Below are 21,942 nucleotides of genomic sequence, written 5' to 3' on the forward strand. Positions count from 1 at the left end.
TGGGAGTGGAAACAAAGAAAAGCAAAAGAGATGTGTCCTTGTATTTCTTGCTCAAAATACTCATTCTCCTCAATAAATTTAAAAGAGAGACAGAGAGAAAGAAAGAGAGAGAGAAAGAAGACACAATCATATGTAATGATATGAGAGAAAGATCTAAGCTTGACCTTACTGAAAGCCATTTCCTTTGGTTTTGTGTCTTAAATGGTCCTGTACAAAGACTAAGCAGGAGCAACTGTAGGGAAGCAGGGTTGTTAGGATATAAGATCCTTTTGGCTAAGAAAGTTATGGCATTAGGGGCCCTCAGGAGTCAGGATAAACTTTCACATTTCCATACACATGGCTCACCAAACCAAAAGCTTCAATTTGTTTTAGCTGTAGATTTTGAGCCTGGAGTAGTTAAGACTTGGCTTTTGTCTTCTCAAACCATTTTCATACAGACAGAAGTGTCTCATTGTGGAACATCTTGTTTTCATTTCAATAACTTAATTGATCACAGATAATACATTTGTAACAAAGATTTACATTTATGCCTTGTAGAGCATTCCAATTTCAATATTTTGTTGCAGGGGAATACCAATGTTTGGTACAGCAGACCGACAGTTTCTGTGCAAGAATTCATAGAATCCAAGTATGATCCTGTCGAACCAACCAGTTTCTTTGCCGGTTTGAAACCTTGTCTTACCCTTGACATACACCACACTGGTTGATTTAGCCTCCTCCAGCTGTAATATCTCCTCGTCGACCAATGTCGGCAGCAAACCATTTGAATTATTGCTAATATAAGTCTTCAGACTACTAATTATCTGGTTCACCAATTCATCTGCAGCTGGACTATGGAAATCAGCATATCCATATTGAATTATGCAGCCGTAAATTCCGGTTAGACCGAATTTCCTGACAATGATCCTCTCATTTGGATCAACTTTGGCCGCCAACAAGTACCTAAATGTCGTAAAAATTGTTACTTTGTGAAATGAGTGCAAGTTCTTGATGTAGTGTCCTAATATCGGTGTGAAACCATCTTGTACATTGGTGTAGAACAAGCAGAGTCCAGGAACTCTTTCGGTTTCTGAACTTGATATGAGCCCGCCAAGTGATTCCACTGTTATTTTGTTCGTCATCTCATAGTCTAATTTTTTCTGTCTTCCATAATACCACCCGAACATTATCGACGCAAGGATGATGGATATGACAAAGGGAAACCATCCACCTTCAACAATTTTTGTACAAACTGCGCTAACATATACTCCTTCCATAATAAAGAAAGGAATGAAGTACAATCCAGCGACTAAAATTGGAATTCTCCAAACAATGATCATGACCAGAGTCAATAATATCGTCGTAATGAACATGACTAGTATAACTACGACACCTGAAATATGAATTTGTGTGTTAACCAAGAGTTGAATAATAAATTTTAAGCATGATATGATTAACAAAGACGGCAGTTCCATACCGAAAGCATTGCCCATGTCTTGTCCATCACCGAAGCCAAGTATTGCCGTGACACAAAGAATCATCAGAATGTAGTTAGTTTCTGGTGAGTACACTTCACCTTCCTTGATTGCAGATGTGTGGACAATCTTAACACGAGGAAAATAATCGAGAGCTACTGATTGCTTGATAACAGAAAATGTAGCAGATATTAAGGATTGACTTGCTACTACTGCTGCCGATGTTGCAATCACAAACATAGGCCAATAGACTGGACCTGGTACAAATTTGTAAAACCCATCTCTATGGTCATTAAGGTTCTTTGTCAGGTATGCTGTTTGTCCAGCATAAGTGAGGACCAATGAAGGATATATTGTGAATATGAATGCCATCTGGAAATAAAAAGCCATTGGTCAAGAATCAAGATCTTTCTTGTCTAAGCAGTAGAAATAGTATTGTTTATTATACATGAAGGTTATTTATCAAATTTTTAGACATGATGAATACACTATCAATAATTACAAAATATAGAAATTTGGCAAAGAAAAAGTTTAAAAGTTTAAAATTCAAATTTACAGCTTGAAAGAAAGAAGATTTTAATCTCCTGATATCATATGAAGAATGAAGTAAATAATTTTATATAATTCTATACACATAGCTAATAAGTACGAAATTATAGATAGGAAAAAAGGTAAATTTTAGACCATCATACTTGAATTTAACTTGACCTTGGTAAATTATCTGACTTAAATAGTCACAGAATTAAAAAAAAAATTACAGTTCAGTTAAGATGCTGAAAAAAATACATAACAAACTAACGAACTCTCTGCCGTCTATTGACACCAGGTTCAATATGCAGAGTGTTCATGTCTTTACTAAGGAGGTGAATTTGAATTTCAATTCATGTAGGGTAAGAATATAGCACATAGGTGTGTTGAGATAGTAACTCCCACCTGTGTATACGCCTAACGTATGGCTTATCTCATTTCATCAAATATATATATATATATATATATATATATATATATATATATATATATCTAACAAAACTTAACCACTTAATAAAATTTTATTTTATATTTGATAATAATTGAAACCATTTTATCTTATTTACTATTACGTTTGAGAAATGATTTGGACCCATGATTTTCTTTAAATAAAAAATAAAAAAATTGCAACTTCACCATCTTTACTATTTACCTTATGTGGAGGACTTTTTTAGTATATAAGTTCATCACCTCAAATTGATGATGCCCACAAACAAAATTCAGTTCGGGTTAGTTTTTCTCACTGATTCATGTCAGAAAAACTCTAATCTAATTGGCTCAGTTCCGGTTCAAATTTCTCAACAAACCAACCGGAAATAGCCCATGAACACTACTACACAACATGTGAATGGGCTGAGTCAACCCTTTACTTTGCTCGGTCAACAGTCAAGCTCTTTTTTAAAAAAAAAAAAATTTTATATTAAGCAAAGTGATAAACGATTAGAACCTGATTCATACAAACATGAAGAATTTTACCTGAATGGATTTCTTATTGAAATGACCAAGATCTGCAAACATTGCTTCCGCACCTACAACCAGAAAAGATGAGAGATTGAATAAAAGAAAACAAACTCATTTTGCTCATGATGAGTCAGTAACAGAATTCAAATGAAAACTACCTGTTATGCATAATACAGTGCCACCAAGCAACTGCCATCCGGTCTTTCCCTTTCTCAAAAAGAAATTCACTATATAATGTGGCGATATGGCCTTAAATATGCTCGGGTAGTATCGCAAAAAACTGTATACACCTATAATAGGAGTGGTAAAAGTCCAAGCAGCCATGATCGGCGAAAACAGAAAGCTTACTTTAGAAGTGCCATATTTTTGCAACAAGAATAGTGCAATAAGAACTCCAGCAGATGAACCTTCCACAGCAGCTTTAAATATGAATAAAGAAAAAAATTAAAATTACATAACAAATATGAGTTAACAATGAATTGAATGAAGGACTTTTTTTTTTTTTATTGACTACTTACATTTACCAATAGAAGGTAAAGGTCCTCTTAGGCCATCCATTGCCGATAAGACTTGGAAGACAAAATAATATGAATTTCAGAAAGAAAACCATCAGAATTGAAATTCTTGAGCCGGAAATAAATTATCTGCTGCTGCAAACCTGAGATAGCAGGTGTTAGTATGCCATCACCAATGAGCATGCACATCCCCAGTATTGCAACAAGTAGTAATATCCTTCTTGCAGTCATACTTTGCTCTATGAACTTTTGAAGTCTACTTTGTTTGATGCCAGAAGATGATTGTTCTGCATTTAAATTGTTTGTCTTTGAATCTGTGTCTCGAGATGGAAGAATGCCAACATTGGCATGCCTACAGAGTAAGGAGTATAGAGCAAAAGTTCCTCCTGCAGATTACAGTTCAAATAGCTCATCAATATTCATACAAACTCATCTTAGAGATACTGTTGTAACAAAAGATTTTACTAAAGGTGAAAACATGACTTCATTTAATAATAGCACCATAAGTGATTAGAAGAATAATTAACAATTTAACCCCAAAGACAGACAAAGTGGAACCTATTGCCAATATTATATTGCTAAGATGCACAAGTGGCTGATTAAACAATCCTAACATTACAGTGGGCTTTATAAAAAGCCTGAAACAATGATTGGAGACTGAAATACATGCCTCGGTTTTGACATTATGCAGCAAAAAAAATCAGTACATCAACAAATAGAATTCCACTGGTCAATGGTAAATGAGTATAACTACAAGAAAATAAATAAATAATTACAAAATAATAAAAGAAAAGTTATATCCGTTTGACCTACAACACTCTGCATATCAAGCTTGCTTTCAGGCGTATACCCAACTAATATCTGAATAAAAACAACAAGTGTATTATTCAATAGATATCATGATAGATTTGAGGAAATCTTATGGCATGCCTATTAAATATTCCCATAGTTCCAAAAGGTTTTGTATAACATAAAGTTGACTGGATACATCAGAGAAAAATTCCAATAGGAGATGTATCCCATCAAATTTTATATGTTACAACCCATACCGTTATAAAAGATTATGAGAAGCTAGTTGAAATTCAAATAACTTAGGACTAGGACATATTAGAATTGAATATATGCTTAGGGGATCAATTCACTTAATTTGCTCAAGAAAAGCATATTTTTTCCCAACCATGCCTGCAGTTTCTATTTATTTTTGCTACCACATGAATGCATTTATTTATTTTTTTTAAACAAAGTGGACAATAAACCAACTAGTTTGTACAGTTGTCTAATTTTTGTTTTAAGCTGGAATTTCCAACAAACAAACATTAAAAGGTTATAAAAGAAATATCACAAACAACACCAATTCAACTAAAACAAAAGTATAAAAATTCCTTATCCTCGTATTCCAAAAGTATCTCAAGAAGAGTTTAATCCAATAAGTTCCTCCTCTAAAAAAACGTCCAACTTGCTAGAAGAGAAAAATATAACACATGGACTGCTATGTTTTTCTTCCTTACAATGAAAACAACATAAACATGTGAGAGATAATAATTAACACATGCAAAAGTAAAAAAATTAAACAATGAAATCACAAACCTTCACCATGGTCATCAGCGTTAAGGGCAATGCAGACATATTTCACAACCCCAATTAGTGTTAAAGTCCAAAAGATTATACTGTAAATGCCCAAGTAATCTTCTTCAGTAGGAGACTTCAAGTTCATTGAGGGATAAACATAAAGAGGAGAGGTCACAAGACCACCAAAAACAACACCAAGAGTCTTGTAAGCAAGAACTACATCATTCCACCTCCTATTCTTCTGCTCATACACACACATCACAAATTTACATCCACAGACTGTAAATTATCAGTGCCAAAATCATGAAAAAAAAAAACACAAATTTACTTTAAAAAAACACAATGAATAAGAAAAAGGACTTCAATGAATCTATGAAAAACCATAAAAATGGTACAAAGAACTACCTTGGAGACCATTCCGAGCTCCAAATCCATAATGAATCAGAAAAAAAGAGTATAGAAAAAGTATGAAATGGAGTTTGAAGCACCGCAGCGAAGTCTAGCTCTATTTATAAGCACTCACGCGTGGACGGCGGCTTCGAACGAGTGGAGGGTGTTGAGCTTCGTGGAATATAAGGGCCCCTAGCTCGTTTCCTGTCAGCACTCAGCACCAAACACGGTTCTCCTGAGAAAACGGATGTTTCTGAAAAACCCCTACATTTTCAGGTATTTACATTTCACTCTTCTAAAAAATTTTTTAGAAATTCATATATATGCATCTTCCATAAAAATTGGGCAAATTTTCTTTTTGGTAAATCATTAAACTTTAGTCAAGTATTATTTTAATTACTGAATTTTGATTAATTATGTATTACTCATTTCACAATAAAAAAATATATTAACGTTTGAAAAATTAACTACTGTTTTTTATAACAATTGAAATGAAGACTTGTGCAATTTATAAAATAATAATAATAATAATAATGATAGTAATGTATTATTTTGAAGTTTAGACATTGATTAAAAATAAAAAATAAATTAATGGTAAAAGTGAGATAACTTAGTATAGTAAAAAAACAAAAAAATAAGAGAAAATAAAAAGAAGAGAGGGTGAGTGAAAACAAGAGAGATAATAAGTGGAGGGAGAGAAAAAGTTGCTAGGGTTTGGGTTTAATGCACTTTTGTTTTGAGGGTATAGTACGGAGGAATGAGGGCCGTTGGATGGGGGATGTGTGCAGATTTATTATAACCCAGGAAACTTGCAAATTTGCAATATTATATATTCCCTCCGTTTCTTTTAATTTGTCATAAACTTATATTTTTTTTATCTATCATTTTTTTAACATTAAAAAATATTTATTATTTTTTTCTAAAGTTACTTTAACACTCTATTCGATTATTTTCTTAAAATTTAATATGAAAAAAAAATGTGAAGATATAAATTAGGGGTAATTTTGGAAAGATAACTTATTTTTTATTAAATTATGTAAAATAACTAACTTTTTTGGTACGTGAGATTCGGTTATTCACGACAGATAAAAAGGAACAGAGGAAGTATATCAGGCATTCTCCTCGGTTCGTATCGGAATTTTTAAAATTATGAAATATTTTAAGATAATATCATGTATAAAAAATAATATAATTATATAACTCCTTCAATGAAAAATGTTATATATTTTAGATTTCAAAGGTCTTATAAATATTTATTACACAAATAAATAAGTGTAATTAAATTTTTTTAATTATTAATATTATAAATAATATAAATAAAAAAAATTAAATGTAATAAAAAAAAATTTAAATTATTCTTTGATTATACATCTAGTTTATGTATATATATATATATATACGGGGTGAAATAATATATATAGAGAGAGAAATTCAATGATGACAAATGTTGAGAGAGAGAGAGAGAGAGAGAGAAATTCAATGAAGACAAATGTTAAGTCACAAATTAATTATTATTGTTATTATTATTATTTTGTAGTAAAGGTTGAGGTACAATGATAATAGTACGATGAGCATTTTTTTAAAATTTTAGAAGACTTGGAAAATCCTTTTCATATTTGATAGATAAAATTTCTTAGAGATCCTTGGTATGTTTTGAAAAAACATTCAAGCCCCTTTTAATTATTTTAATACCTCACAAAAAAATAATTTATATCTCCAACGTTGTTGTTTGTACTGAATTATTATTTTTATTTTATATCGGAAGAAAATTATTATTAATATATCACCAACATCCACGTTGTTCATGTGGCTGGATAAGGTCACCCACCCTAACGAGCTCTAGTGGCAAAAGGAACTTGCAGTAGTCTGTGCAAACTTAGAATAATCAACATGGGTTAAATAGTAATTTTATATAAATTTAATTAATTTAAAATAATTAGATTAAGTGGGAATGTTTTCGAAAGAAAGGGAATTATGAAATAAATAAATAAATAAATCTAAAAAGCTCCTGGAGTTTGCTGAGTTTTGAGAAACACGCACCCTTTGGACAAGTCATTAAGTCATGGTCATGTGATTAGATGGGAATAGACAACAAAATGTGCACCAAATAATACTAATCAAAGAGAATTGCTTGCATGCTTACCTTTGTGTGGAGTGTGGACAATTGTTCACATATCCTCATAAAGTTTATATTTATTTTATTTATTTATATAAAATGTAGATTTTATTTATATTTTTTTATAAAAAAATTGATATAAAAAATTTATAATAATATAAATTAATTTTTATTTATTTTCATTTCTCAAAATAAATGAAAAAAAAAAATTAATAGTCAATGCCTCTTGGCTTATTAGCACTGAGTCACTGTGTAAGGTGTTTTTATTTTTGTTAAGAAAACGGATTCATATCTTAACTCATTGAGTAGAATTTTGATGTGGTTTATTTACTTTGTTCACAAATAATAATAAATGAGTTATTTTATAAAAATTTTAATACATATATAAACAAATATGGATGTTTCATAAAAGTACATAAAATAACTGTAATTTTAAAGGATATATATGTAAATTCTCTTTTTCACATCACATGTTATATTGGACTCTAAAAATGGATCCAATTCCAAATCACGTTTTATTCTCTCCCTCTAGTTGGTGGTGTGAGTGTGAGTCAAATTTCATTCATTTTTATTCCACCAAGTTTGGAAAATTCTAATTTCTTTCAGGCTAATGATATATTAATGAAAATTAAGAAAATATTCAGTTGTTTTCTTTTAGTGATACTCCTTTTCAGTTAAATCACAGTTTATCTATCTTAATTTTTTAAAAAATTATGAAATATCATTCCAAGTGCAACTTAGATTCTCTATTACAAAAGAAGATATTATTCTTCATCCACATCAAAATAGGGATATATGCAAACCCACTTTGAGTGTTGTTAAGTATTTCTAATGAATAAAAAATAGATGGAATAACTTTTACATCCTTGTATATACATCTTTAGATTAATTATAACATTTTTATACCAACATGGATTTTTTTTTTCATTTTGAATAAATCATTTATCAAATAAATGTAAATTTGATAGAATAAGAATATCAAGATAGTTACTAATAAGTGATAAAACCTTTTCCATATAATAATCTAATAATTTACTTTAGTAGGTCATAATTAACTAATAGGATTCTAGGAACCAATAAAGATTAATTCAAATGATATAAATTTGAGACAATTAACTAATTGGTTTCAAATTCAAATTTTTGTATATATAAGAGAACCAATTTGTGACTAAAATCTATATTTATACAGGGCTCTCAGTACTTCATTTCATCATGGTTTAAAGCTCGTGTCTTTTAGAACACCATGGGGTCAAACATTGAAATAAATATATAACTACTATGCAAATTTTTTTTTAAATATTATATATATATACATATCATAAAACACTTTTCTTTGTTTATAGATTGTTATCGTTATAAATAAACTTATAAAATCCACAAAAGGTGAGGCATTTGAACCCTACTTTTCTCTTGTCTATCCAAATGCAGAGTGAAGAGAGGATAGGGAAGTAAATATAATTTTTTATATAATATAATAATAATTATCGACTTTTATGGGGGTTGAGATGGGAAAAAACCAATTTTCAACGTGGGTGGAGAACCATGGAACCTTGAGTTAGGACAAGACAATGACTAGCAATAATGTTAATGTTTGTCACTGTTAGCAAGGCATTTGTTCACAGAACCATGTCGCTTCTCTAATAATACTCATTTCTATATATACTGGTTATGGATTTGATTGATGATTTTTTTTTATTAGAAATAAATAAATTATAATTTTATTAAAAAACAAATAAGAGAGAAACAAACAGACTAAAGTTCCTCAAGAAAGATGAGATAAAAACTTGAGCTAAAGAAGAAGGAAGCTCAACCGGTGAAGACTGCCATCTAGTAACAAATTTACCTAAGCTATGTAAGGGAGTAAAATACCTGTCCTTTTAAATCAAATTTTTAATAAATACAAATTAAATTAGTGTGGATATTTTTATAATTTGAGCTAAGTCCTTGTCGTTTTAAACCCAATCTTTAATGAATGTTAGAATTAGTATGAATGTTTTGACGATTTGAGCCAGCTAATTAGTCCTTGCATGAATTGTGCTTGTTCTTATTTTATACTTTTCTTTTGATGTTATTTTTGTTTTAGATTTTTCTTTTGCTGTATTTGGACTCCTTTTGCATGACCATTGTTTTGGTCTTATTTTATAATTTTCTTTCAATGTGTTTATTGTGCTTTTGCATGCCTATTGTTTTGACTAAGTTTGGGTTCTCAAGTCTTTCTATACTTTATTTTGGAAGAAAATAAAGGGGGCGTTGATTTTAAGATTAATATCATTATTTATGTAAAGTGTAAGAACGGTGTAAAAAAAAAAATGGATAGTAGAAAAAAGTTTTTATTTATGTTGACCAAAATTTGATTTAACTAACATTAATAAATATTTAAAATTTATTTTTAAAATCAATAATAATTTGCATTAGTATTAGTAATTTTTAAAAATTATTTATTAATTTCATTTATTTAAATAACTCAATTTTTTTTATATAAAATACACGTCTCGTATTTAATCACAACTAGCCTATGTATTTTTATATTATTATTATTTAGTTTGATATTGACATCTTGTGACTAGACTATTACAGTATTTACTTTTTTGACTAGTCATAATCCATTCCAATCACTAATGATGTGTTTCACTTTTTAACATGATCTGATGTAAATCAGTAATGCATCAAAGAAGGCCAACATTGAATGTTTCAATCAATATTTCAATCTTTATTTTTCTAAAACATTGGGGAAATGTTTGGGTAACTTCTTTAAAATATTTTTCTTTCTTTTTTATCTATCAATCTGTGATTGATTTTTTCTAATCAGTGGGCCACAAAAGATGCCGGCCTTGAATCCTGTCATCCTGATTAGTTGATCCCCTAATCAGGATTAGTGACACAATAAACACATAAATATTTGATGACTACCTAAAATTTACAGTCATTGGATAACACTAATAAATTTGAAAATAATAATAAAAAATTCTTATCAGTGTGTTTTAGTGGAACACGTTAGCATGGAGTGGTGGTCGTCATATCGATGTAGATCTAGAAATGACATAACTGAAAACACCGACTTTGTGCTTGGATTTGTCAAACGGATAGTGAAAGATGAGTAGATGTCGTAATTAGATCAAATAATAAATTAAAAGATCAAAATCATAGTGCTATTTTAATTATTACACATATATATATACATTGGCGGAACAGAATTAAAAATAAAGGGTGCTCCTTCCAAATTAAAAAAAATTATAAATATTTAAAAATTTTATACAACATGTCACTGTTACCCTTAGATGGATTGAATGAAAGGCAGTTGGACCTAAAAATAGAAGTTATCTCAAGACTGAGTTTTTTTTTTTTTTTAAAATTTAAAATATATTTAGTCAAATTATATCTAATTTTAATAATAAAAAATTATGGTATTAAAAAAAAGAATTGCAAAATATATTAAAATAAAAAATTTGTGAAATAAAACTTAACCCAAATTTTCTTTATATATATATATATATATAAACCCATATATATAAACAAATAAAAAGAAACTTTATTATATTTCAATCTTCTTTGTTAATTATAAACAAATATAGCCCAATATTCATTCACAAATCAATGAATGCCCTTAAATTTTATTTTAAATCTAATAAGGAAATAAATAATTTTATAAATTAGCTAAAAAATTTTAATTTTTTGATTTACTCATTCACCTCATCCTCTCTTATAGAGCCTGCCCAATCAATCTCTAAGCAGACTAAGCTCAACATCTCTTAGGGGCTTAAATAGAAAAAAGAAGGATGGAGTTAGAAATAATTTTTTTGGGTGCTTTTTTAAAAAAACTACATAATAGAATTTAACATATATTTTTTTCAAAAATATAATATTTTATGTTTATGTAATAATTTAAAAAGAATTTATAAAAATAAATTTTTAATACAACATGAATAAATTTGTAAAAATAAAAAGGTGAAATAATAGATTTTTTGAAAATATATTCCTAAAAATATAAATTTTTAAATTATATGTACAAGATCATTAAAAACATTTCACAAATATTATATATATGTCTATATATATATATATAAAGCCAGAACAAAAGGTGAGGCTAGTGAGGGTGGGACCCATGGCCCTCTTCATCCTCCTAAGTACGTTCATCTACATTTGTCAGTAAACAGGTGCTGCTGGATTTTAGCACCCATACTTTTTTTCAATGAAAAATATAGAAGGATGAACACCTTCCTTGGGACAAGGGGTTGCTTGAGCCTTGTGTAAAATGTTTGTGTCATTATTAAGAAAATAAATTCAAAATTTCAGCTAATGCAAAATGAGAGCATATGTATAATATATTAAATTATTAACTTTATATTTATACATATTTTTATTTTGATTTGTCTATTTTTTTAAATATATATATATATATATAATTTTAAAACTTTATTTTTCAATTGATCAAGCTTCTCTTTAGTGAATGTTTTCAACGTTATCAAGTTGTTTGTGACATTTAATTGAAGCCACGTTGGAAATTAACAAGTACTTCACTGTTGTCATTTTTTGTTAGATCTTGTTGTATGTAACCATAAAAGCAAGACATACATACAGAAGGTGGTACTCCTTGAATATGTGAGCTTGCTGAGTATAAATGTGTATAGAGATCTCATATTTTAACGTCTACGTTTCCAAAGATGAACACTTGGCACGCTTCTAGTGGATTGATATGACAAAAGTTGGCACTATCTTGGTTTTCACTAATCATGACGTGCCTTACAAAAAAATGACACGATGTGTGCTATGCAACTACAGTTGACAAATAGAATTACCAACATGTTTATATAGTACTGTTGACAAATAAAATGGCGAACATTATCAAATTAATTGAAAGATCAATGGAATCAGGAGTAAAGAACACGCATAGATTCACTTGAAAAGTCTGAAATAAGAAAATCTTAAACGAGTGGAGAGTTTGAACCTTTTTTTTATAACGTGGATATATGTTCAACATTGTCAAAAGTAAAAAATTATCAACATCATTGTAGGAGAATGGATTCATCCATGCATAATTATTACCAATATTACTAATCTTAGAATTTGGCTGAAAATTATAGTATTTCCATGTTGTTTAAGCTTGAAGACTGAAAATGATAAAAAATATATAAAATTATTAGTTTGGCTTTCTTTTTGAAGAATTAAGATATATAATACATGAAGTATTCCACAACGTTTTAAGTTTATGTCAATCGGCTTATGCTTAATCTACCATGTTTTCAAAACCGGACTGGAAAGTGAACTGGTCAAGTAACCGGGTCATGGGTCAATCGGTTGGACCGGATGACCCGGTTTGGTCGAACCGGATGACGTAATATATGTATATTTATAGATATCAATTATCCAAACTCACATATATTCCCAAGCTAATTCAAACTAGTGAGAATGACTATATTTTTATAAGATGATGTAAGATGATGTCAAATAAAAAAAATAAATGGTAAAAAGAGAACATCCAGGGAATTAAAATAAATATATATGAAAAATAAAATTAGCAAAATTATAAGTTTGGGCCAAAAACTGGAATTGGTTTGGACTGAGATACAAAGGCCAAGCCCACTTACTATGTCAAAAACCCTTAATTCTCAAAGCTTTAACAACCGTCAGATCCCACAATATATGATCGGATGGTCTTCAGAGATTAGGGTTTCCATCATGTCATCCTCCTCATGATAAATAAACCCTAGCCGTTCTCTGCCGATCTTGCTCTCTCTCTCTTTTTTTTTTGAATTCACCTTCTCCGCCATCTCTCTCACGCTCTCTCTATCTCTCTATGTTTTGTTTCTCTCTCTTTTGTTTTTTTGAATTCACCTTCTCCGCCATCTCTCTCACGCTCTCTCTATCTCTCTCTGTGTTTTGTTTTTCTTAATTTTTTTTCATTTTAAAGGTTGAATTTGAGATGATGAATGATCATTGTGTTTGATATGTAATTCTTTTACAGATCCATTGGTGATGGTTACACAAACCCTCTAAGAAGTTTTGAGCAAGATCCATTCTTGTTTTTTGTTTTACTTATTTTTCTTTTTTTATTAACGTTTGAATCCATGTAGTTTTTGCTTAACAAAATTTTTTTTAAAAAAAATTAGAATCGGGGTCGACCCGGTTCAGGTCAACCCGGCCGGTCCGGCGGGTTTGACCGAGTTTGACCGGGTCAACACGCGGTCAATAATTTGTGTAGAACCGGACCGGCCGGTCTCAAAACATTGTTAATCTAAACTTGATCTATTAGTATATGGGTCAAATCTCCCAACTTGATCTGGCCCATTTATTATATGGTTTGACCCTCCGGACTTGACCATTTTGTGCATAAATTATGTTATCAAGCCCATGTTAACGTGATTAACTCAATCGTTAAAATAATTTATTTGAGAAATATAAGATAATTTGTATATATATATATATAAATGAAATTACCCATACTTTTATAATGTTTCTCCTTTCATGCAAAAATAAGAAACATCTTCAGCAGCTACGTAATGAACACTAGAGCACCAACCCAATGAGCAACTTGGATAAGAATTGAAGAAGCAACCTAAGGAGTTTAGGAAAAACATTGTTAAGAAAAAATTAAGCAACCAAAAAAATTAAAACAATCGCTAGATAGCTTAGTGAAAAGTCATCTTGAGTGGTGCAAAGTCGAATCCTTTCTATGAAAGTACTGTGTATCATAGTATAGTATCATTTAAACAATGTACATATACTATAGAAATAATGTATTGGTTTTGTTCATCCACAATTCCCGGTCCCCGTTGTGAGAGGAGTTAGTATTCTCCATCTTTCCACGGTTGCAAGACAGAAAAATTTGCTATTGTGAGGTTATGATCTTTGACATATCATACGTTACAGGTTCTAATTGCCCAGCGTGTTAGCTCGTCCGACAAACTTCAAGAAAAATAAAAATTTGGCATGGAAATGAGCCAAAAAACCACGACAAACTGATTTTAGCATCAAACAGTAACCTTACCTATAACATACGTGACAAATATAATTTGTCATGGAATAGTAAAACCGTACCAAATTTTGTCACGGTTTTACTAGACAGTGCCAATATTTGTCACAATTTTCTTAGAATTATCATAATTCATTGCCTAATTGAAAATCCAAATAACACAAAAATATCAAGCTAGTTTTCTTCAGTTTTGATACTTAGAATGTAACCCTAGAAATCATCATACACTAGTACAAGATATTTATGCAACTTGCCATGATACACAACAGTAATTTTACCTTCATTGTTGTCCTGAGCATCCATGGCATTGAAAGTTGAAAATAAGTTTGCAAAATGAATATAAATAAATGAGAAGTGAACTTGCGGTTCAAACATCAATTTACCTTTAGTTATTAATTAATTGAGTTTTTGGGTGAAATCACTACACAAACATATAAATTCAAATTAATACATGTTCTAATAATTTAGATATATATATATATATATATATATAATCTCTCTCTATTTATTATGTTTGTTTATAGTATATGTGCAAGTATGATCTAATTTGAACCAAATTAAACTAAGCTTAGCATGTTAAATTAAAGTGGCATAGGATTGTCATATTGTATATTTGCCAAGCTTCAAGGTTGGAGGAATAAAATCTTTGTTCTATAATTGGTGATGTATATGGTTTACTCGTAATAAAGAATAATATAAAATCATATGTGCAGTTATGGGCAAGAGCACGTAAACATCTTAACATAATATGAAATCTTATATAACTGGTCATTATATGGATTATTATTTTTTCCTTTGTTTTTTTTTTCCTTGTGTGGAAGATCCTAAGCACTCCTTGACTATGAAAAACCGTTCTTATCAAGGAAGTGAACATATAGCTTGTAGGATGACAGAATGAAGACACAGGTTAAGTGAAGTTGAGAAAATACACAAAGTACCAGATCAACACTATCAATCACTGTTTTTCAATTTTCTCTCACACACAAAGCATTAAATTTTAAACACTACTTAATCAAAATCAACACAAAACAAAGACTCATAATTTCATCATGATACATGACAAAACTAAATAAATCAAAGAAACCAAACAAAAGGGAACTCCATTAGCAAAGAATCAGAATATCTTGGAGTTTATCCTTAATATATTTATTTATATCATGTTAAACTCAGAATTTGAATTAGATAAAGCAATGCCGCACTTTATTTTCAAATACATTGAAAGTTATCTCATACTTACAACAATTCGTGTGGTATGACCAACCTCAAGTGTGTCATCCTTCTTTTTGTGCTTGCGGATAAAGCATTTTTCGGTGTTGGCTCTCCACCTAATTCCTCCGCCTAAAGAAAAACATATCAAAGAAAAGTTAAAATTTAGGGTAAATTATAAACAACAATATTAATGGTATTTATATGGATTAGGGGAATTAATAGTCTAAAGCGGTGTATAATAGTGCTGATAGATACACTATGGTAAATAACGGTGGAGGAGCTTCTAATTTCTGCCATATGCTGTTTGTTCTTTTCACTTATTCTCTTAAACTCCTCTGACTCTCAATGCCTTTGAAAATCTTCGCAAACTGCAGGAGCCATCCATGGAAATGGACCCTTGTAAAGATTATGCGCAAGATACAAATTTTTCTTCAACCATTCACTCGTCTCTTGGTTGAAATGTGCAACATTGAAGATTCATGTTAAATATTATACACATTATATGATTATACATTTTATTAATTGATAATAACTTACTTGTAATATGGTTGTATTTCCGGGCAATTTTACAATATGTAAGTATGTGCTACATGTCGCTCATTTTTTGATAGCCACCTAATCTTTGGACGACCCTAACCCCGACTAATGTAATTGAATATGTACAAAGGTGGGGAAATTTTGTTGCTCACGCCCTCATCATTTCACCACAATCTCCTCCTTCTACATGATATGTGAGGTTCAAAATAATGCTCTACAAAAATGTTGATTTCATGCACAATATATGCTTGACAGATTGAACCCTCAACATGTGCTTTATTCTTTAATGTTTTCTTTAGTTCTTGAAGAAATCTGCAAATATAGGCATGACAAAATTATGGAAACTAAGCCAATATATATTAACCTGTGAAACTAGATTATAGCTTATATTACCTCTCAAAAGGATACATCCATCTATATTGAACATGGCCTCAAATTTTAACCTCATAAGGCAAATGAACAACAAGATGCTCCATAGAATAAAAAAAATGTCTATTGAAATATTTTTTTCCAAGTTACATAAAATCACTACAACTTTTTCTTCTAAGTCAATAAATTTGTCAATGTCAAGCATAGCAAAACATAGAGTTTGGAATAATAAGCTCAATTATGTCAATGGATTCCACACTACACCAAAGTAGGCCTTTCGCGGCATTTTTATCGCGGCGTTTTACATAAACGCCGGCCATGTATTACATTTAACAGCGGCCTTTGACTTAAACGCCTCCCAAATTGTTTCGCGGGGTAACAAAAAACTTTGGCGCGAGAAAGCTGATCCATTAGCGGCGTTTGTTTTAATAAACACCGGTAATGTGTTTCATTGGACCGGCGTTTTGAGAGTATAACGCCGGGAATTAAATCAAATTAGCGGCGTTTGACAATATTTTCGTGTGAAACGCCGGTAAGTTCTCATTAAACACCTGTGAGCTTGTCACCCTTTCCCTTAATCTCATTCTCCCCAGCGATCGGCCGGCATCCTCCCTAGCGATCAGCCACCATCTTGTCTATCGATTGGCCGGGAACTTCTCATCCTTTACATCTGCATCTTCCCCAGTGATCGGCCACCATCTTGCCCACCGACCGGCCGGGAACTTCTCATCCGTGACATCGCCATCTTACTAATTGGGTAATTTTGTAGTTTTGTCTAATTTTTTCCTAGTTTCCTAATTGTGTAGCTCCCTTGAAGTGAATCATCGGCCATTGATTTGATTTGCACTTCCTGTGTTGGACCTGAACGTTCTAGGGGTTTCCACAGGTGGATTTCACTTTTCAATTGAAATAGCCGGCTAGGGTTTTCCGCAGGTTGGGTCCTTCTCATCTACTCCACTGGGTTTTCGCTTGGCTCCCTATTTCAGGTTTGCATATCTCATCTTTCCTGTTTTTTTATATTGTGATATTTATATGTGATCTTTGTTGATTAATTATGCTTGTTAACCAATAATTAAACATCATGTTTGATAGCAGCCTAGGGTTGGGTCCTTCATTCATTTAACCAATTAGTAACTGTTACTGGTAATTTAACAGGACTTCATTCATTTAACAGTCCTGTTTCTTTTAGTTGGGTGGGTTCTGTCTTTATTCATTACAGCTTCCTCTTGGCCACAATGGACCAACTTGTGATTTAAAAACATATAAACTATGAAAGCTTGACCCCACTCTGCTTCTCATCCTCCATTTCCATGTCTATTAGATTTCCATGGTTGACTTTATAAAGGTTTAGAAACAAATAAATAGATTTCATTATATGTGAAGATATTGATGGATTGACTTTTACACAACTAATTACGATTTTCATGCATGTTCAGTCTATTTATGTGAATTTTAAAGTTTTACTTTCTCTATTTTATTTGCTCTGATTGTCAAATTTTGCTGTGATCATGAGAGAAAAACAAACTTTTTTCTTTAGGTTTTTGTGGGCATCAGCTTCTTTTGTTTCATGCAGTTTTGTTGTTAATGATGTTGCTCCCTCCAGCTGCTAAATTTTGTATGCACTCTTCTTGTAATTTAGAATTACAAACATATAGGGAAATTGAACTTCAAAAATAAACATACATACTCTAAAGCATGTCAAGCATGCAACTTTATTCTTAAACAAGAACATAAGTCCGACTAACTTTTTTGATTTGTGAAAAAGTATAGTGGGTTTTTGGGTGTAGATTTTATATTTGTGAGTTATTTATTCGTTTTGTGTAAGATACATATCCACTCAATAATTTCTACCATAATTTCTATTAATTTAGTAATGTATGTATGCTTTTCAAATTCTAAGCATCAAATCACTCTTTTTTTTTTTTAAAAAAAAGAAAAAGGTACATAGATGGACAAGAGTTGGATGAATAAGTCAAGACTAAGTCAAGAATATGTGGATGGAGTTGACAGATTTCTTGATTTTGCATTTAATAATTCAAGCAGTGATAATAAGATTATTTGCCCATGTGTAAAATGTGTGAATGTACGTTGGCAATCACGTGAAGTAGCATTCGATCATTTAGCATGTGATGGTATTCTACAAGGGTATACTTGATGGTTTTTCCATGGAGAAAGTGTTCCTTCTAGAAACATTTCTTCAACTAGTTCTGCCAGTCATCTTGGGACAAACAACCCATCCACCGGACAAGATGGTATGGAGGAATTGTTGCGGGATGCCTTTAACATGCAACATCACCTTGATGCCCCAGAATTTGTTGCTTCACATCCTACTGATGAAATGGAAGATGGTAATGAAACCCACCAAGGGTTAAATGAAGAACAACCTTCTGAGGAAGCGTCAAAGTTCTACAAACTTCTCGAGGATATGAATGGCAAGCTTTATGACGGGTCGAAACACTCTACATTGTATTTTTGTATCCATATTTTTCACTTAAAATGCATGTGTGGTATGACTGGTAAAGGGTTGGATTACTTGATTGACTTTTTGAAGGAGTTTTTTCCAATGGCCGCAATTCCTGCAAATAGTCGTGAATCAAAGAAGGTCATAAAGGATCTAGGTCTCGGGTATGAAAAAATCCATAGCTGCCCAAATGACTGTATGCTTTATTGGGATGAGAACTATAGTCAACAGTCATGCCATGTGTGCGGCACATCTCGATGGTTGTCTGTTGAATCTACTCGGGATGAAAATGTTAATGGTGATCAAATAGTCCATAAGCGACCGGCTAAGGTTCTGAGGTACTTTCCTTTGATACCAAGACTGCAGAGGATATTCATGTCCTAAAAAACTTGTATTGATATGTCTTGGCATGCTAATGGTCGCAAAAAAGATGGCAACTTGAGACACCCAGCCGATGCTAAGGCATGGAGATCGTTTAATGCTAGATACCCGGACTTCGCTTATGATCCTTGAAATGTTAGGCTTGGCCTATCCTCCGATGGTTTTAACCCATTCAAGTTGTTAAGCACATCGTACAGTACTTGGCCAGTGGTATTAATTCCTTACAACTTGCCACCTTGGATTGGAATGAAACAATCCTCCTTTATTTTGTCCATGATTATGCTAGGTGACAAGGGTCCAGGTAATGACATTGATGTATTCATGCAACCTTTGATTAAAGAATTAAAACAGTTATGGACTGGTGTGGAGACATATGATGCATCCTTGAAACAGAATTTTTAAATGCGAGCAGCTTTGCTATGGACTATAAATGATTTCCCAGCATACGCCAATTTATCAGGTTGGAGCACAAAAGGAAAATATGCATGTCTTTGTTGCACTTCACATACTTCTTCAAGGTGGTTAACCAATGGGAGGAAATTTTGTTACATGGCACATCGGCGGTGGTTAAATGAAAATCATCCATACAGATTCCAAAAGCACTTGTTCGATGGTACAATAGAGTTACGTGGACCTCCTTCAATCCCTACCGGTTCAGACGTTTTACTAATGCTAAAAGATCTTCAATCAATCTATGGAAAAAAGAAGAAATGTAACTTGAGTAAATCAACAACTTCAACTTTAAGAAAAAGACAACGGGATGGTGATGTAGATAGTGACGATGATGACCAACATGAAGATGGCCCGCATGATGCAGAGTTATGGAAAAAGCGAAGTATCTTTTTTGATTTGCCGTATTGGGAGCATAACCTACTACGCCATAACCTTGATGTCATGCACATTGAGAAGAATATTTGTGAGAATATAGTTGGAACTATTCTTGACATAGATGGGAAATTGAAGGATAACATGAAATCTAGAATTGATATGGTCAAAATGGGAATTCGCCATGAGCTTCATCCAGAATATCTTTCAAATGGAAGAACAAGGCTACCCCCTGCTTCGTTTTCGATGACAAAAAAGGAGAAGGACATGTTTTGCCAAGTTTTGAAAGATATCAAAGTCCCGGATGCATACTCTTCAAATATTTCAAGATGTGTGAATCAGAAGGAAAGAAAACTGCATTCTCTAAAATCACATGATTGCCACGTATTATTGCATGACTTGCTCCCAATTGCCTTACGATCATCAATGTCAAAGCCAGTTACACATGTAATTTGAGAACTTTGTAATGTCCTTAAAATTCTATGTGGTAAAGTTCTAAATGTAGATGAGTTGGATAAACTTCAACTTCGAGCCGCAATTTGTTTGTGCCAGTTGGAGAAGATTTTCGCACCTTCATTCTTTACTGTAATGGTGGATTTAGTTATTCACCTTCCTCTTGAAGCTAAACTAGGTGGGCCCGTTCATTACTGGTGGATGTACCCTATTGAACGGTACTACTTTATTTGCAGTACCTATGTATAATTATATTACCCAACACATCTCTTTATAATACTAATTACATGTATTCAATATAGGTTTTTGCTCAAGTTAAAAACTTATGTGCGGAATAAAAGATATCCTGAAGGTTCAATTGCGGAAGGATTCTTGGCAGAGGAATGTGTTACCTTTTGTTCGAGATATATGGTTGATGTGGATACCATATTTGATAAACCTGCTCGCAACTTAAGAGAAATCAATTAGGAGATAAATACAACTCCTTACTTGTTTGCAAGTGGTGGAGAACCAATAGGCAAGGTTGACGTAACGGAGTTGAATACAAAATCATGGGCACAAGCTCATCGTTATGTATTATTGCATCATGAGGCCATTGAGGCATTTCAACTGTAAGTTACACATTTCATGTTTTTTAGGTACTACATAATAATGAATTGTTGTCAACTTGCATGCATACCTTACAGTGAGTATAGAAATAAGTTGCGGGAGCAATTCCAAGGCCGACGGTCAAATGCCCATGAAATTGACAAAAAATTTACTGAAACGTTTCATGAATGGTTGGGAGAAATTGTAAGTGCCAGGAAAATTTGTGCTTTTTCATTAATGTATATAAAGTTTTTTTACTTGGCCTAATTACATTCATGTACTTCATTAGATTTGTAAAGCAGGCGGACGTGATCCCGAGGAAGTTAGATTTCTAGCGCAAGGTCCAAACAGGATTATTAAAAGCTATAAGGGTTACATCATCAATGGCTTCAGATTTCATACTAAATCTCGTGAGAGATCTAGAAGAACACAAAACTCAGGGTGTCTTGTCACCTCGTCAACAACCGACTATACTCTCTGTTAGGGGATGTGAATCCTTCACAAGGGAATGTTGACTACTATGGGATTATAAATGACATAATCGAGTTGGATTACTTTTGGCAAATGCAAGGTCGTGTTGTTCCGTTGTGATTGGGCTGATGTAAACACGAGTACGG

At 31.9% G+C, this 21,942-nt stretch overlaps 1 protein-coding gene across 1 annotated transcript; it reads right to left on the reverse strand.

Moving 5' to 3' along the window:
* Positions 1–451: 451 nt before the first annotated feature.
* On the reverse strand, positions 452–5,556 carry LOC120282460 (probable potassium transporter 17). Its single transcript, XM_039289280.1, has 8 exons — positions 5,432–5,556; positions 5,045–5,267; positions 3,601–3,843; positions 3,461–3,511; positions 3,101–3,361; positions 2,958–3,010; positions 1,457–1,826; positions 452–1,372 (listed from the first exon to the last, which is right to left on the reverse strand). The coding sequence occupies exons 1-8, from the start codon at positions 5,459–5,461 to the stop codon at positions 525–527; spliced, it is 2,079 nt and encodes a 692-aa protein (XP_039145214.1). The 5' UTR covers positions 5,462–5,556; the 3' UTR covers positions 452–524.
* Between the last annotated feature and the right edge of the window lie 16,386 nt (positions 5,557–21,942).

Source organism: Dioscorea cayenensis, chromosome 18 (assembly GCF_009730915.1).
Source record: "Dioscorea cayenensis subsp. rotundata cultivar TDr96_F1 chromosome 18, TDr96_F1_v2_PseudoChromosome.rev07_lg8_w22 25.fasta, whole genome shotgun sequence".
NCBI lineage: Eukaryota > Viridiplantae > Streptophyta > Magnoliopsida > Dioscoreales > Dioscoreaceae > Dioscorea > Dioscorea cayenensis.

Excerpts from the sequence above, each read along its gene's own strand:
- LOC120282460 (XM_039289280.1), bottom strand. The coding sequence starts at position 5,461 with ATGGATTTGGAGCTCGGAATGGTCTCCAAG. Across the intron at positions 1,827-2,957 it reads TCAATAAGAAATCCATTCAG|ATGGCATTCATATTCACAAT; the intron begins GTAAAATTCTTC and ends TTTTATTTCCAG. Across the intron at positions 1,373-1,456 it reads AGACATGGGCAATGCTTTCG|GTGTCGTAGTTATACTAGTC; the intron begins GTATGGAACTGC and ends TTCATATTTCAG.